General features: G+C 41.8%; 1 protein-coding gene across 1 annotated transcript in view; it reads right to left on the reverse strand.

The window, feature by feature from the left end:
* Positions 1-15,823, reverse strand: part of capn1 (calpain 1) — a 32,414-nt gene extending 16,591 nt beyond the window's left edge. Inside the window, exons 1-4 of the mRNA XM_074699109.1 lie at positions 15,654-15,823; positions 11,231-11,871; positions 8,076-8,145; positions 6,230-6,348 (exon numbers count right to left, since the gene is read on the reverse strand). Of these exons, the coding sequence (XP_074555210.1) occupies positions 6,230-6,348; positions 8,076-8,145; positions 11,231-11,488 (447 nt within the window). The 5' untranslated portion in view covers positions 11,489-11,871; positions 15,654-15,823. The remainder of the gene's footprint in view (positions 1-6,229; positions 6,349-8,075; positions 8,146-11,230; positions 11,872-15,653) is intronic.
* Positions 15,824-16,087: the final 264 nt, after the last annotated feature.

Here is a 16,087-nt window from a genome sequence, read left to right on the forward strand (position 1 = left end):
CAGAGCTCACATGACTGACAAATCTGGCGCCCGAAAGTTGTTAGTGAGGAGGCTCATTTCCAATATGGCCTCTGCTGACGATTGGCTTTGAAACTCTGTTTAGGAACAGGTGGATGACATCACAGAGACTATGTCCATAGTGGACACTCAAACACTCGTTTAATATTTTGACACTGGGAGCTGCTGTTTGCTCTCTACTACCTTATTTTTCTTATGTGCGTTAAAGTGGTATGAAGGAAGTCTTAACTTTATTTATGTTTTCAAAATTTAATTAGCTAAATTAGTCCAACTGAGATCATTGAGCTCTTTATTTTGAGGGAGACAAAAATCAGACTAAAGTTCCCTGACAGTCGACTAAAACATTAGCATGCTGAAAGCCTGGCTAACTTAGGCTAAGTAAGTTCTGTGGCTCAAAATCAAATTCTAGATTGTTCTAGAAGAATTATGCTGAAAACTTCAGGGAGAATGTGATGTCATTTCTTCAGGCTAAAAAAGGAGGGAAGGTTCCGGAATGTTGTGCAGAATTTCTTTGAGGACCAAGACTAACAAGCTTTAGCTTATAGCTTTGACCCAGTGGCCTATGCTTTGGCTTCACATGCCACTGAAGCTAATGGCTAGCAAATCTTCTTAGCTTAGCTGTCAAAACAAGTTTAAAGAAAAACAAAACAAACAACAACAAAAAAAGTAAAAGGTTTGATTCCAGCAGAAGGAAGCAATATTTCTTTCAAGAACTTTATTGAATTGTGTTATTTATGTTAGCAGTTGCAGTTGGCTATATGTTAGCTTTGACAAACATTGTGCGTTGTCAAGAAAAGTTACGCTAGATACTCGTGTTTTCAAGAAAGAAAAATCCTGCTCACTGTCCAACTTGAAAAATGAATTATTAACATTAGGTCAGGTATAAAATGTTGCTTATCAAATTTTCTTGCAAGATGAACACTGTGCCATGGAGTAGACATGCAAACTCCCGTTTTTTGTGTGTGTGTGTGTGTGTGTGTTAAGCTAGCTACTTCACCAGCATGAGTTCGCACTTTTTCAACCCAAACTAATAGCATTTTTGCTAACCTTTATTGAATGGTTTTGATGCCAAAATACGACCACATGAAACACAAACAATGGCTCAATATGCCAGATTAAACCCACTGAATAATGTATCATGTCCAGTACTATCCTTTTATGGTGTTTTCCATTCATTTAACAGCCATATCTTTACATCTTATTGCAAGGTTTAGATCGGATTAATTATTTATTTGTTGTTGTTTTTTTGAGCACAGACTGAATAAAACATACGAGGAATCTCAGCCAAGTCCCTCATTGGTTTCTGAGGCTGTAAAGAAATCAGTCACCATACTGAAGCTGTGGCAGTCACCTCAGGTTGACCTCGTGGTTAACTCAGTCGCACCTTTCATTATTAAAACCTAAACAGATGTATTATAAAGAATTTAACCCCCTATGGTTTACAGAGTAAGGAAATATAATATGAAAATTGAAAGTTATGTCATTTTCAACTGTACAACTGGACCACACAGGAACAATTTGGGCTTTTGGAGCCAGCTCCAAGTGGACATTTGAGGAACTGCAGTCCAAAAATTTGGTTTCAATTTCAACACTGAAAGTCACTTTGATTTATTGAATTAGTTTACAACTGAGCTTATCTTAAGGATACAGGCAGGTTTTGCTTGTTTCTTATCTGTATTGTTCCTGGCTTAACTGCTCTGTTTTTAAAACTACCAGTAAAGAATCTGGTTGATTGTGAGAAAGTCGTGGCTTGTACATGTGTGAGTTCTTCTATATGGTAGGTTAATTTCTGTTTGTGTATCACACATCTTTGATCTGTGAGAGGTTCCCCCTGGCTCCATGTTTCACTTCTCTTTCTTGGCAGGCTCACAGTCTGGCTGGCGCAGCACTCACTGCGTCAAAGAGGGGAAGCCGCTTTGTGACGAAGCGGGCTGAGAAAAGGGAAAACAGATCCCTGCCTTGGCTTTTTCCCCTTAAGGTCACATAATAGTAATGTTTTTCTTTCAAAACATACCAAAGTTCCCCCCCTGTTCATGTGTCTGAACACATTTCAAGGGTTAACAATCGCTCCTCTGCAGACAAGCTGATGTAAGATCAAAGAGGGAGAACACACACACACACACACACACACACACACACACACACACACACACTGGCACAGAAAAGAGGATTGGGGCAATCACAGAACACACACACTGAGCTGTTCAAACAGACCTACGGGACTGCAGTATGATTCGCTCCTATTTGATGACCAAATTAGTGTCTCATTGTTCATATTCAGAGCACCGAAGCAGCTGGTATGAATGGTCCAGTGTGTCAACAACTCTACGAGTTATAACTGCCAGCATGAGCTCAAAGTTTGATGTATTAAAGGAGATTTTCAAGGAAAGTTAAAAACTAAAAAACATTTAGCCTAAGTTAAGCTAACGTTACACAGCCACTCTTATTGAAATAGCAAGCCAGCTAAGAGGCCTGTGTTTTAGTTAGCTTAAGATGCTACCGCTGTGTGTGAAAGCTATTAACAAAACTGCTACCTCTTCAAGTCTCTCAGTCCACAAATCCCTTTCCTCTGATTGGCCAACCCTCTGTAAGCCCGATGTAGGAGTAAGACCTTGGTGTTTGAGGCCCACTCAAGGTGTCACAAACAAGATAGGAGATCGTCCTGTGATGACCTCATCACTAAAGCAAGTCTCATTAAAATCGATACCTGCTCGAGGTCTTTGCTGCTGCTCTACCTGCCTTGGCCAACCCTTTGGAGGCATGTTTGAGGAGTTGTAGGTAGACTTTAGTGTTTGAGGCTCTTTCCTTGAATGCATCGCAGGAAAGTAAGGAAATCCTTAAGTGATGACATCATTATTTTAGCAAGTCTCATTAAGATCCATACCTGCTCTAGGTGTTTGCTGTTGCTCTACCTGCCTTGGCCAACCCTCCAGAGGCCTGTTGGAGGAGTAATGTGTAGACCTTGGTGTTTGAAGCCCACTCCTTGAATGAAGTATGAGCAAGTTAGGAGATCCTCAAGTGATAACCTTACCATTTCAGCAAGTCTCATTAAGATTCATACCTGCTCTAGGTCTTTGCTGCTGCTCTCCCAGCCTTGGCCAACCATTAGGAGGCCTGTTGGTGAAGTTGTAGAAAGACCTTAGTGTTTGAGGCCCACTCCTTGAAGGAATTATTAGCAAGCTACGAGATCCTTTGAGTGATGACTTCATCATTTCAGCAAGTCTTATTAAGAGCCATACCCACTCTAGGTCTTTGCTGTTGCTCCACCTATCTTAGCCAACCCTCTGGAGGCCTGTCAGAGAAGTTATAGGTAGATCTTAATGTTTGAGGCCCACTGCTTGAAGGAATTATAAGCAAGTTAGGAGATTCTGATGTGATGACCTAATGATTTCATCAAGTCTCATTAAGATCCATACTTGCTTTAGGTCTTTGCTGCTGCTCTACCTGCCGTGGCCATCCCTTTGGAGAGAATTGGAGGAGTTAAAAGTCGACTGAAGTGTTTGAGGACCACCCCCTGAAGGACTTATGAGAAAGTTAGGAGATCCTCAAGTGATGACCTCATCACTAAAGCAAGTCTCATTAAGATCCATACCCACTCTAGGTCTTTGCTGCTGCTCTACCAGCCTTGGCCAACCTTCTAGAGACCTGTTGGTGGAGTTGTAGGTAGACCTTAGTGTTTGAGGCCCACTCCTTGAAGGAATCACAAGCAAGTTAGGAGATCATTAGGTGATGACCTCATGATTTTAGCAAGTCTCATTAAGATCCATACTTGCTTTAGGCCTTTGCTGCTGCTCTACCTGTTGGAGGAGTTAAAGGTAGACCTTGGTGTTTGAGGCCCACCTCTTGAAGGTAGTGGTGATTACGTCATCATCTAAGCAAGTCTCATTAAGATCTCAAGAAGATCTCCTTCACACATCCATGCCCACTTTAGGTCTTTGCTGCTGCTCTACCAGCCTTGACGTATGTATGCACAAAAGAGATTTTGAAGTTAAATGAACAAGCTACCAAGTAGCTCCTGAGGTCTTGTCTGACAGTCTGCCTGTTTGGCTTTTCATGTAGGCACACGAGACAAGGGGACGTGTGCTCTCCCAACGTCAGATTTTAGCGTTTCACACAGTCACATGGAAGGACAGGGAGCTGTCAGAACAGAGCCAGACTGGTAAATTCAACTTTTTGCATGAACAGCAGCCACAGTAAGTCAGTGTGGCCTTGCATCATGTGGTGTGTTCCAACCTCAACACATCCTGTTGCTTCAAGAGTTGTCACACTGTTCGGTTTTGGGTTCATCAGTTCAGACGGAAATGGCAAAGATTCAAGTTAAACCTCGAAGTATGTTTAACTCTGAAGTGATCCATTATAAGCCGAAAAAACTAACTTTATTGTGTTACTGTGGTTAGTTAAATTAGGAGCTTTTGCCCTTTCATAAAAATGATTTCCTGCCATACCTAACTTAGGTTAAATAGTGTTAAATAACCCAAAGGTAACTGCTGTGGCCTCCGTGATCCACACCCTGTCACTAAGTCTGTAAGCATTACCTGGGAGGATTTTAAGCACAGTCTTCTAAACTGACCAACGCCCAATTCCTTATCACTCATGGAATTCAGCACCTACAGGAGATATGATGTAACGTGACATCATAAAACACAAAAACAAGTGTTGACAATCCAGCTCAGAGTCCTGGTCTGCTCTGTGAAGGACCAGTCCTGCTGCTTTGTGCATTCATAGAAAATATGTGCTCTGCGTTTGAGCTTCTGGCACAGTTGGATCGTATCAGCTGAACTTTGCTTGGTACACCAGATACTCCAACCCCCACTCAAAGGTGTGCCTGGCCACAAATCTTATTTTTACTGCAGGTAAACAAGGAAGTGTCCAGTCCAGTGTGAGATAGGGAAATCAAGCTACAGAGGTTTGAAATGATAAGAAGCTGAGTTTGAATAAAGAGCTCTGGAATACAATATGAATGCAATAAAGACCCTTATTTTAGAGTAATGTTTGGCAAAAGGAAGGGATTTCATCTGATAACTGCAGTACCTTCAGTGGCCACAGGAGGCGGGCCAAAAATGAGTTAATCCCCATAGAACCTAATATTAACATGCCAAACCTGCGCCTTAGTAGGCCAGCCCTCTGTAGGCCTGTTGGAGGAAAAATTATGGATGACCTTAGTGTTTGAGGCCCACTCCTCCTTTGCATCATGAACCAGTTGGGAGACCCTTATGTGCCATTTCGGCAAGTGTCAAAAACAGATTTGAGGATTTCGACATCCAGCCCTTTTTTTAATCAAGAAAGTGAGACAACATCCTGTCCTGCAATCCAGGCATCTTTAAGTTGCACATCACCTCAAAGTAGCCCACACTTACTGGCCTCTTTATTAGGTACACCTATCCAACTGCTCGTCTACTGGGATGTGAACCCACAACCATCTCTAGGGTTTACAGAGAATGGTCCCAAAAAGAGAAAATATCCAGTGAGCAGCAGTTCTGTGGGACAAAATGCCTTGTTGATGCCAGAGGTCAGAGGAGAATGGACAGACTGGTTGGAGCTGATAGAAAGGCAACAGTAACTCAGAGATTTCTCGATTTCTGCTCCACATTCAGATGGTAGGGTCAGAATTTGGCCTCAACAACATGAAAGCATGGATCCATCCTGCCTTGTATCAACGGTTCAGGCTGCTGCTGCTGGTGTAATGGTGTGGGGGATATTTTCTTGGCTCACTTTGGGCCCCTTAGTACCAACTGAGCATGGTTTAAAGTCCACAGCCTTCCTGAGTATTGTTGCTGACCATGTCCATCCCTTTATGAGCACAGTGTACCCATCTTCTGATGGCTACTTCCAGCAGGATAACGCTCCATGTCATAAAGCTGGAATCATCTCAGACTGGTTTCTGCAACATGACAATGAGTTCCCTGTACTCAAATGTCCTCCACAGTCCCCAGATCTCAATCCAATAGAGCACCTTTGGGATGTGGTGGAACGGGAGATTCTCATCATGGATGTTCAGACCACAAATCTGCAGCAACTGTGTGATGCTATCATGTCAATATGGAGCAAACTCTCTGAGGAATGTTTCCAGGACCTTGTTGAATCTACGCCACCAAGGATTGAAACTGTTGTGTTATTTGGCTAGATGTGTCAGTGTCTGGTTGTGTTTTTTGTGTCACCATCTTCAACCTGTGCAGAGTGAATGTGAATAAAGGTGAGGAGCTGTTGTCACCTGGAAGTGAAAGATGCCGGCGTATCCCTGTCCGAAACCCTGGCCGTGAGGAACCACCCGGTGCAGGAGGTCATCGTTCAGGGTCAGCGAGGCGATGGCGGCCAGGAGCCAACAGTCACCTAAGGACACACAGAGATTTATTACCCTTGACAAGTCTGCATTCCAGATATCTGTACTCGGTCCCTCTACGACACATTTCAACCACATAAGATCCTCTTTTCACCCCAGAAGCGAACATAAGCTCTGACTTTCTAAAACCAGATTTCATTTATGAAGGAGGGATAAAACAGGAACGCACTCAGAGGGGGGACACTCATAAAAGTGGAATTCGGCCGTTTACAGCTCAGGCGAGAGTTTGAGTCTATGTTTGAACAAGCTTTGCCCTCTGGGTAATGGGAGAGGCACTTGTTCCTGTGAGCTGAGGGAAGGAAACTAGCAAGGCTCTGAAAAACTCTGTAATATTTTAAAGAAACAGAGTGAATCACAGCTCTCACATAGTTTCTGTTTTTAAATCCACTCCTGTCAAACTCTTATCCCTCACGTTATCTGTTAACAGTCCCTGACAGCAGCCGTGGAGTAATCTCACAGATAACCTCCTGCGACTGATATAAAAACACTCTGTCATGCTACGTTTTGGCTGTCCTCTGAAGTGGAGCATTATGTTTCCTGGCTCGACATTTTAACCGTGTATTGTTTTGTGATTTCTCAGCCCCTCTGGGGGCGATGCTGTTGGTTCCAGTTTTGCGTTTAGCAATGAAGGAAGCCGCGTCCTGCTCTGCCAGATCTGTTCAAACAGAGGGAGCGTCGGCTTTGTTTGCAGATGTGAAGCTGGGAAAAACAAAGCATGAAATATAAATGAACTTGTGTGTTGAGCATGAAACATCTCCGGCTAAAAACCTGCTACTGGAGCTCTCTCCATCAGGCGGTCCATCTCCATCTTTCATTCATACGTCGATTTAGTTTTTCCTGTGGACGACTTTAATCTATACTGTAGGTAATCTGATTTACAAGCTCGGTGTAAATCACACATGGGAATAGGTTTGAAAACTCTCTGAGGATTTTGTTTTTCCAGCTAAAATAACGACGACATAGTCAAGTTAAAGACTTAGAACGAAGATTTTCTGCTCATATAACAAAAACTATACACTATACCAAACACAAGGACCTGGAAAAATGTTGGAATTTGTAAAAACAAAACAAAGTGTGCTTATAAGTCAACAAATGAGTCAATTTGAAAATGGCTACTGAATATAAAACTTGAATTACTACTTAAAACTAATAATTGAAAGAAGCTACTGAATTAAAATTACAATGCCTACAATAATATAGTTAGTTAATTAAGTTCTGGGCTATAAACCATATTCAGGTATAAATGTTCATAATGAAATTTTTTAAAAAAATCTTTAACTGCTAAATTGATTGAAAACTTAGAATTCAACTATTGAAAATTGTTTAAAAAAATAATAAAAAATAAATAAAAGTTCAAGTTTCAACAAGTGTAAACTGATTATATAACTTATAGGTCAACCATTCAAAATATATATTAAAAGATATTTAAATTTAAAAATTGGAAATTCAACTCTAATTCAAATTCCGACAAATTCAGAATTTAAAATTTATTAAACTTAAAGAAGGTGATTGCTTAAAGTCAGTTAAAAAACATGAACTTGTGAAAATCAAATTCTAAAGTTTAATAAAGTTAAAAGTTTAAAGCCAATCACTCATTTCTTTTGGCTTCCATCAAGACTTTTTCACCAGATTAAATTTAAGCTAACCTGAACCTTTCTCTTAAAATCTAAATCCTACAGCTGTAACAAGGACATCTTTGTGAAACTCTTGAACTTACCCAGAGCTCCCTGACAGATGTCTGTGCGTGTCGCTCCGTCTACGATGAACTCAGGCCGCTTGCAGAACTCCTGCAGAGCACAAAAAACAAACAAAACAAATTAATGCTAAGCTAACTTACTGAAATAAGTGTTTTCTCAAACACAAGAGTGATATTTTTTTCACTACATCATTAAAAGCTGCCACAGGGGAAACCAGAGGGACAGTGTATAGCCTGAAAAAGCAAAACAACCCCTGTTTAAGCTAGCACACAAGTTAGCTTATTCACAGTTGTAGATTTGTAAACTTGGGCTCCTTCTTGTAGTTTTTGCTTCTTGTAAATTGAAGAATGTGTTTTTTAAAAATCTGAATCCTCTTTTGGGATGGGGACCTTTGACATTTGAAACGATACGGAATGATTGCCTAGTACCTGGTAATCGGTACCGGTACTCAACGGTACAGTTTTCGGTACTTTTGTGACTGTATGTGGTTAAAAAATATAAATTTGTTTAATAATGAAATATAGATTTTTTTTCAATTTTACATATTTCTTCAATATATAACCTTGCAATGCTGTGTTCATGTCCAGTACGGAAAAACGCCTACTCTTCCACTCCTTCACAATCACAAGGGTGCATTCAGGTACCTAAACATGGTACCTTTTGATTTTACGTGAATCGGTACCCGGTACTTTTGACAGAATTCGGTTGGTACCTTTAAAAGTACCTAATTCGGTACCCATCCCTAATCCTCTCAGTTTTTATTAATTGCTGACAGTTTTGGCACCACTTAGGATCAGCAACTAAGAAGCCATTTACACTACGATGATTTTTGGATGAAACACAAAAGTATTGTTGCTTTTTTGCCTCTCGTTTCCATGGAAACAGCTTTTACCACCTCCTGGGTGGAATTTTTTTGAAACCATTTTCGTGTAAACAGCAGGCTGGAGTTTTCACTAGAAATGCTGACATCATGCTCCACTTTGCACATGCGCACACTATCATCGCTGACTACTGTGTTGAGCTTGTGCTGCTCAATCTTTTTTTTTTTAGGATTTCCGTGTAAAAACAGACTTTTTCCATATGTTTTTTTGCGTTTTGGGGGGAAATGTTGCCACGTAAACAGGGCCTGAACTAGCGCCCCATGTACCCAGCCTATAGCCCATGAAGCTAATGTGATTTAGCATCTCTCCAAAAGACACTAAAAGAACAAAATATAGCAATAATATAGCAGAAAGAGAAAGAACATGTATTATTGAGAATACCACAGAGAAGATTTCAGGAACACTGTGTTATGACCCACAGTTGTTTTCCAGTATACCCTTCTCCATAAAACATCTTCTGCTCAGCGTGTCGCTCAGCGTGAGAACCCCCACATGAGGCTATAAAAAGACTTATTCCATTTATCCTCCTGCCCCACAAACACACACAGACCCTCATGGTTGAATTCACGAACTCTTCTTCCCAGACTCACGCAGAGCTCAGATTTTAGGGGAATCGTGAACCTTCCTGTGCCGTGTAAATATTACAGATCCTGTGGTGCAGGCTGCAGCCCATTCATTATTCAAGACGACTTTTTGGAGAGTCAGGACCCCAGAGAGCATTAGAGCTGCACGTCTCACACATACAACACACACATGTGAACACAGGAAGCACACAGCAGCTTTCGCACACTCCGATGGAGGCTGCAGTCACGCTGGTGATCTCAACCCTGGGAGCTTTTAAGATCAAGACTTGTCTCCCGAGTCACGATCACAGGGCTGACAGGAGCGACCCGACACGGCATGTGTGATTCCTGCAGCGCTGAGGGAGTGCTGTCTGCGGGGTTGTCGTGATAACACCTAATGAAGACATGTGCACACAGCTAAAGGAGTAGTGCGGTGTATTTATAACATTATGACCCACCAGCGGGGAGGAACGGGGGAGTTTTGGATGGTCAGGGAAGTGACAAAGGAGGGCAAAAAGGAGAAAGATTTGGTTTTTCTTTGTCTCTGAGACAACTGAGGACACAATTCCTGGAAGAACATATCAGCTGTGTCACAATGTTGCTAAAGCCAGGCACCATAAACTTCAAACTATCCTCAAAAAGACAAAAATGGCAGCCAAGTTACTTTATGCTAGCCCTGTTAGCTAGTGACTCAGCTAGCTACCTGTTGCTAGCTTAAAGTGATACTCTGGCGTGGAACAAGTTGGGTCCTATCACAAGGTTTAGGGCAGAAATTACCCCTACAGCAGTGTTTTTGTGCAGCAGAAGCCCAGAGTGCTCACACCAAACACCCCCTCCCTGCTCCTCTGCAGGTTTCCTCTGCACTCAGACGGGGCCATATTTTACTTGACCAAAAACACAAATAAACGGACTCCCACTGAAAAAATCTGATATCGGTCTGCATTCACGCTTTATTTAGAGAATTTTCAGCGAGTTATTTTCACACAAAAACACCGCTAAATAAGGCTCTAGTTCTCATTGTGTCGTAAAACGGCGCTACCTCCGCTGCAGAGCCACAGCTGGCTACGAGGCGCTCGCTGCTTAGTGTATCAGTCCGCGCGCGTGGCGTGCCAGATATAAACAAACACAGGTAGTCTGCCAGGACGAAGAGACACGATGAGAACTAGAGCCTTATTTAGCCGTGTTTTTGCAGACCGATATCAGATTTTTTCGGTGGGAGTCCGTTTATTTGTGTTTTTGGTCAAGTAAAATATGGCCCCGTCTGAGTGCAGAGGAAACCGGCAGAGGAGCATCTACTTATCTCTCTATCTATCTATCTATCTATCTATCTATCTATCTATCTATCTATCTATCTATCTAGACAGATAGATAGATAGATAGCACATGAGCGATTGAGAGGAGCACATGTAGAGAAGAGAAACCGAAACTTAAGTATCAATCCAGTATTAAGTATTGATCAATACTGATCCCAACATTGGCATCAGCATATCAATATTTTAGATGGCTCAGCACACCACTACTCTTAACTATATATATTCATGAATGGATCAAAGAGCCAAACACCAAAAGGTAAAGAGCCACAGGTTGGCCATCCCTGCCCTTAGATAACACAGTGTTTGAAACTCATAATGTTAAACACTGGAGAAAGGCGAACTTTGTTGGCGAATGTTTTCATCATTCAGTCATTCAGATAAGACTTCCCAGATCTCAAGCCACACTGCTCTCTCTTACCGTGGGCCTCATCCAGCGCACTCCCGAGGTCTTTGACGACCTTGGTCCCAGCTCGTTGAACCCCAAAGACGATGTAGCACAAGGGAACAAATTATCCTCAAACAGCCTCCTGCTCTGGACGCACTGGGCCCTCAGGGAGTTGTAGTCCTGACCCAGGAACTTCACAGCATTGTGGTTCTGTCCTAAACCTTCATCGCGATCCCACTGGCTCCTCAGCCTGGCAGCCATGCCTGTCGCCGAGTAAATGTGCTCCTCCATCCTGAACGTGGAGAGTCGAGGGCGCTGGGCGGTCTGTCGCTTTTTGTTGGAGGATACAGAAAGATGTTGAGATGTCTCAATAAGTTATGAGGTGACCGTGACCTACTGAGGCGACAGGTTTACTCTCAAAGAAGGTTGTATCAACTTCAGAGGCTGGAGCATAAATCAGGATGTAAAATCCGTAGCCATTTAGAGGCTATTAAATATTAAAAAGAGAAAAGTCTGTTAAGTGGCGGTGCTTGTGGTTCTGCTGTAGCTGGATGCTTCAAAGCCAATAACAATCACAACGAAGGGACTGAATTTCCAAGCGAGGTCTGATGGTGTCCAATTAATCCAGGTACAGGAGTGCAAGGTTTCTGTTTTGTCCCATCAGCTTGTAAATCCTACAAAAAAAAGGTAAAGTGAGCAATTAGATGCAAAGAAAAAGTATGCAGAGAAACAAGTCCATACTTTATTCTATACCTGTGAATGCAAACAGGTTTAAAAGGCAGGTGGAGCCTCCCTATTTCCTGCCAGTCAACCATTAACATATGTACTCCACACGCATAGCAAAGGGATTAGTCACAATGAGCGTATCAGCGCGACTTCCACCACAGCTGCTGAAAGAGCGTCAGTCAGAGGCGCATCAGAGTCGATGTTTAATCACAAAGGCGTTTAACAAAGTGGGGGTTGTCTCCGTCTCTGAGTGTGAGCGGTGTGATGCACGATGAAGGCAGCAACAAGCAAAAGCTCTCTGCGACTCTTCAATTAAGCAGAGCCGAAGACGGGGAAGTGTAAACTGTCATTAGAGCCAGAGAAGCTCCTGACAGAACTGGAGCTTTTTGACGAGTTCATCTGAGTTCGCCTGTCTTTGTAGTAGCTCTCACTCTGCTTCCTTCAGGTTTATTTTTAACTTCTTCCTCTTTATTTATTTCTCCCTCTGGTTTTTATAGCTACAACTCTCCTCTATCCAAACCAAACACTCTTCCTGCTCAAAACTCATCTGTCACAGCTGAAACAGGCAGAGTGTAGCGCTTGGTGGCTAAGAGAGCACAGCTAAGCTCTGTTACTGTTTCCACTGCTTACAGCGGACCACACCCATAAAAACTCGCACAGTTCACTGAGAGGAAAATGTTCCAGCTGACAGAGACAGAACATGTAGCTACAACAACAGGTTTCTACATCTGCTACAGAGATTTACAAACATGGAGAGGATTTATTATTTTATTATTTACACTGCTAAATAAGCTAAAGCTTCTACCACAACAGTTATCACTGCTGCCAGGCTACAACAGCTATTAGCTAGCTCCCAAAAAGTGCTAACTCTTGTGTTGCATCATTGTTGCATCACAACAGCTACAAGTGGTTTTTCCTAATAGTTGATCTAAAATCACAACAGGCACTTTTTTCTCCACTTGAAGTAAAAAATTCAGATTTTTTCCTCTTACTGACCAAAAGACAGCAGAGCTAGCACTGACTCTCAAACCAATAAAGGTGCTCAAGCTAGCTAGCTAGCTTTCACAAAATTTGGGATTTATACAAGTTCTCCACCAGTTTTTGTCTCAATTTAATTAAAATAAAAAGGTTTTACTGCACTGCTTGTTCAAATGAGAGCATAACAACACTGCTGGATGTCACAGCTAATAGCTAGCTTGCCAGCTCTTTTCCTACAACAATATCTGGGACTACACATAATTTTTTAAACTCTATCATTACTAAAACCACTTTGAACCCCACTTTTGTTACCCCTTATAGCGCCAGATGTTATATTGTTTTGCTACCAAACAAAAAAAATGACATAACTAGCATCAAAAACCAAAGTGGCTAAAGTTAGCAAGCATTAAATTGTGTTTGATTTCCGATACTTTTAGTTGACATTATTTTGGGATCAGTTTTGTCAAGTTATTTTGGTAAAACTCTTGAATTTTACTTCACTGCTATTACAAACAGAAGTATTGTTTTACACTTCAGCTAACAGCTAGCTCTCAGTGCTGCGGTAGTTTCTAGGACCACAACTACCTAAAAATTATGTTGTTTACATTCCTACATACACTTTTCTTACCAATTTAAGCACCAGACTTCACACTCTTTTGCTACTGAACAAAAAAAGTGATATGCTAGCATCAAATTTGAATGGGCTAAAGGTAGCTAGCATTGAGTGTCTAAACAGGATTGTATTTTATACCTAAAAAAGTTTGGGATTAAGATAACTGTTTGACAGTTTTGTCATGTTATTTTGGTTAAGTCGTTGATTTGTACTACACTGCTTATTACAACAGCTAATAGCTAGCTATCAGTGCTAAAGCGACATTCAGGACTTAAACTACTTTTGAAATTCTGTAGCTAAAACGACACGTATACACACCTTTGTTACCTCTAATAGCAGACAACACAATACTCTTTTACTACTTAACAAAATTTGACTTAGCCAGCACCAAAAACTTAAGAAGCGAAAGCTAACCAGGAATGCACCCTTTTTTTTTTGCTAGCTGCTCTGTGATATTTTTTAATTTTCAAGACAATTTTTGCAACATTTTTTGTTGTGGTATCAAAATTGAAACTTTGTAAAGCTAGTTGTGTTGATACTTTCCAAAAGAGGGTGAAATAAATAAATAAATAAATAAATATTATTATTATTTTTATTATTATTATTAAAAATAATAAAAAATGTTTTTTGTTTTTTAAATTTTCTGCATGTTTAACATTAAAAAAAAAGGTGTTTTTTTTTTTTTTTTTTTTTTTTTTTTTTTTATTATTTGAACACTAAATCAGAGGCTGTCCCTTTAAACAACGAAACACTACAACTTCCCCTTTCTAACATCATTTCTGAAGCTGCTCGTCTAAAATGGTAATATCTAAAGATCCCATACCTGAACTTTAACATATACCCAGGTGCATTGTGCTGTACATATCTTTGTTTCACTTCTAAATTTAGTTGCAGGGGAAGGTATGCTGGCATCAGAACCACATACCATGCAAAGCGTGTGATGTTTTTTTCCAACTCTGCTGTATGTTATTGGGGCACACTCTGCCCCATGTGACTCCAATCTGGTTTCGATGAATATTTTATTTCCTCCTTGCATGAGAAACACACTTGCACAGCCCCCCTCTTCAGACACAAACACGGATATCCTCAACCTTGGTGCAGGTGGTGACATCTATGAGACGTGACAAGCAGGAAGCAGCTTGTCTAGACACATCACAGAGATCTTGTAGGTGTTGTCACCAGCAGTAAATCAAAAATGCAAAGACTTATAAAGATGCATTAGACTTGAGAAAACGGGTAATCTGCAGGAAATGTTGCAAACATGTCATAAATGATCAAGATAAGGAGTAGCATGAGGAAACAGAGTCTCGTGTAGACTTTTGAAGAAGTAAACACCAATACAGTGTCACTTCTGCTTCTTTCTGCTGATGTGAGTCTGTGTCCACGGTGCTGGTGTTTTTTCTGCCTCACGACACGGTGACGCTCAGGCTGCCTGCTGGTCAGAGCTCCAGTGGGTGTGGGAGGTCCTCTGTTTGTGCTGTGAGTAAGCATTCCCACCGCCCCGGGTGTATTTCTGCATGCAGGGTTCATATTCCAAACACTGAAATGAAATATCCACAGCCACGGAGGAAAAGAGACCCGCATTGCAACGAGACACGCACAGTGTCTGAAGGGGGCGATAAATGCTGAGGGCTGCAGCGATTTAATCAGAAATCAGCGTTACAGCACGGTTTGCACGGAGATGGCGATCATTCAGGTCTACTTTAGTGCATTTCGGGTCATCTGAGAGTTTTTCAGAGGAACGTGTGTCTCACGCAGATAAGCGCGCAGTCCTGATAGTAGGTGCGGCCCCGGGGAGGAGGTCCAGCTGTCATACCGCAACTTTCTCAAGTTGACCAACGCGAACAGCTGGGTGAAAAAACACCCACCCACCTCCTTAATTACAAAGACAACATCCGCATACATGAAGCGCAGAGAAAAGTGTGCGCTTTGAAGAGATCTGGCGCACTAACTCGCGCAACACGGACAGATTTCACCAACATACAGAAAGTTTCCTCACACGGTTGGTTACAGCGCTCGCAAAGGAAGCGGCAGACTAACTTTCATCTTTCTTCACCTACAGAAAAAAAAAGTTCGTCTTTGGTTTAAGTCTTCCTGCAGTGTTACACGAACTGAGGTGCTCAAGGAGTTTATATTTACCTTGTCGCGTGTTCCCTTTACAGTCAGATGTTTAGACATTCAACATGCAACTTGGTTTTCTCTGTTCCCTTCCATGTTTAGTGAAGGCTCGTCCCCTCCCCTTCTCTGTGCCAGGGGTTATGATTTAGAAACGCCCTGCTGCCTCTGCTCTCATCTATTGGAAGTTATGTGCAGTACTCGCAGTGCGTCTGCGCAGGAGCGTGGAAGCTGCAGGGGCGGACCCAGAGGGTGGCCGAGCCCCCAAATGCCCTAAGAGTTTGAGTGGCCACCGTGAAACTGTTCAACAATTCGTTATACAATTAATAAACTGAACAAGTGGCTGCAATTTTTGTATGAATTGGGGAACGGTAGGAGCAAAATTCATTACAGGTTGACACAAGAAAGACTGCCATGCACCAATCTAGCCTGCCAGCACTAGCTTTAAAAATCAACAT

This window comes from Halichoeres trimaculatus, unplaced genomic scaffold, assembly GCF_033239565.1.
Source record: "Halichoeres trimaculatus isolate MK-OKI-2021-1 unplaced genomic scaffold, fHalTri1.1 fHalTri1_scaffold_22, whole genome shotgun sequence".
Taxonomy (NCBI): Eukaryota; Metazoa; Chordata; class Actinopteri; order Labriformes; family Labridae; genus Halichoeres; species Halichoeres trimaculatus.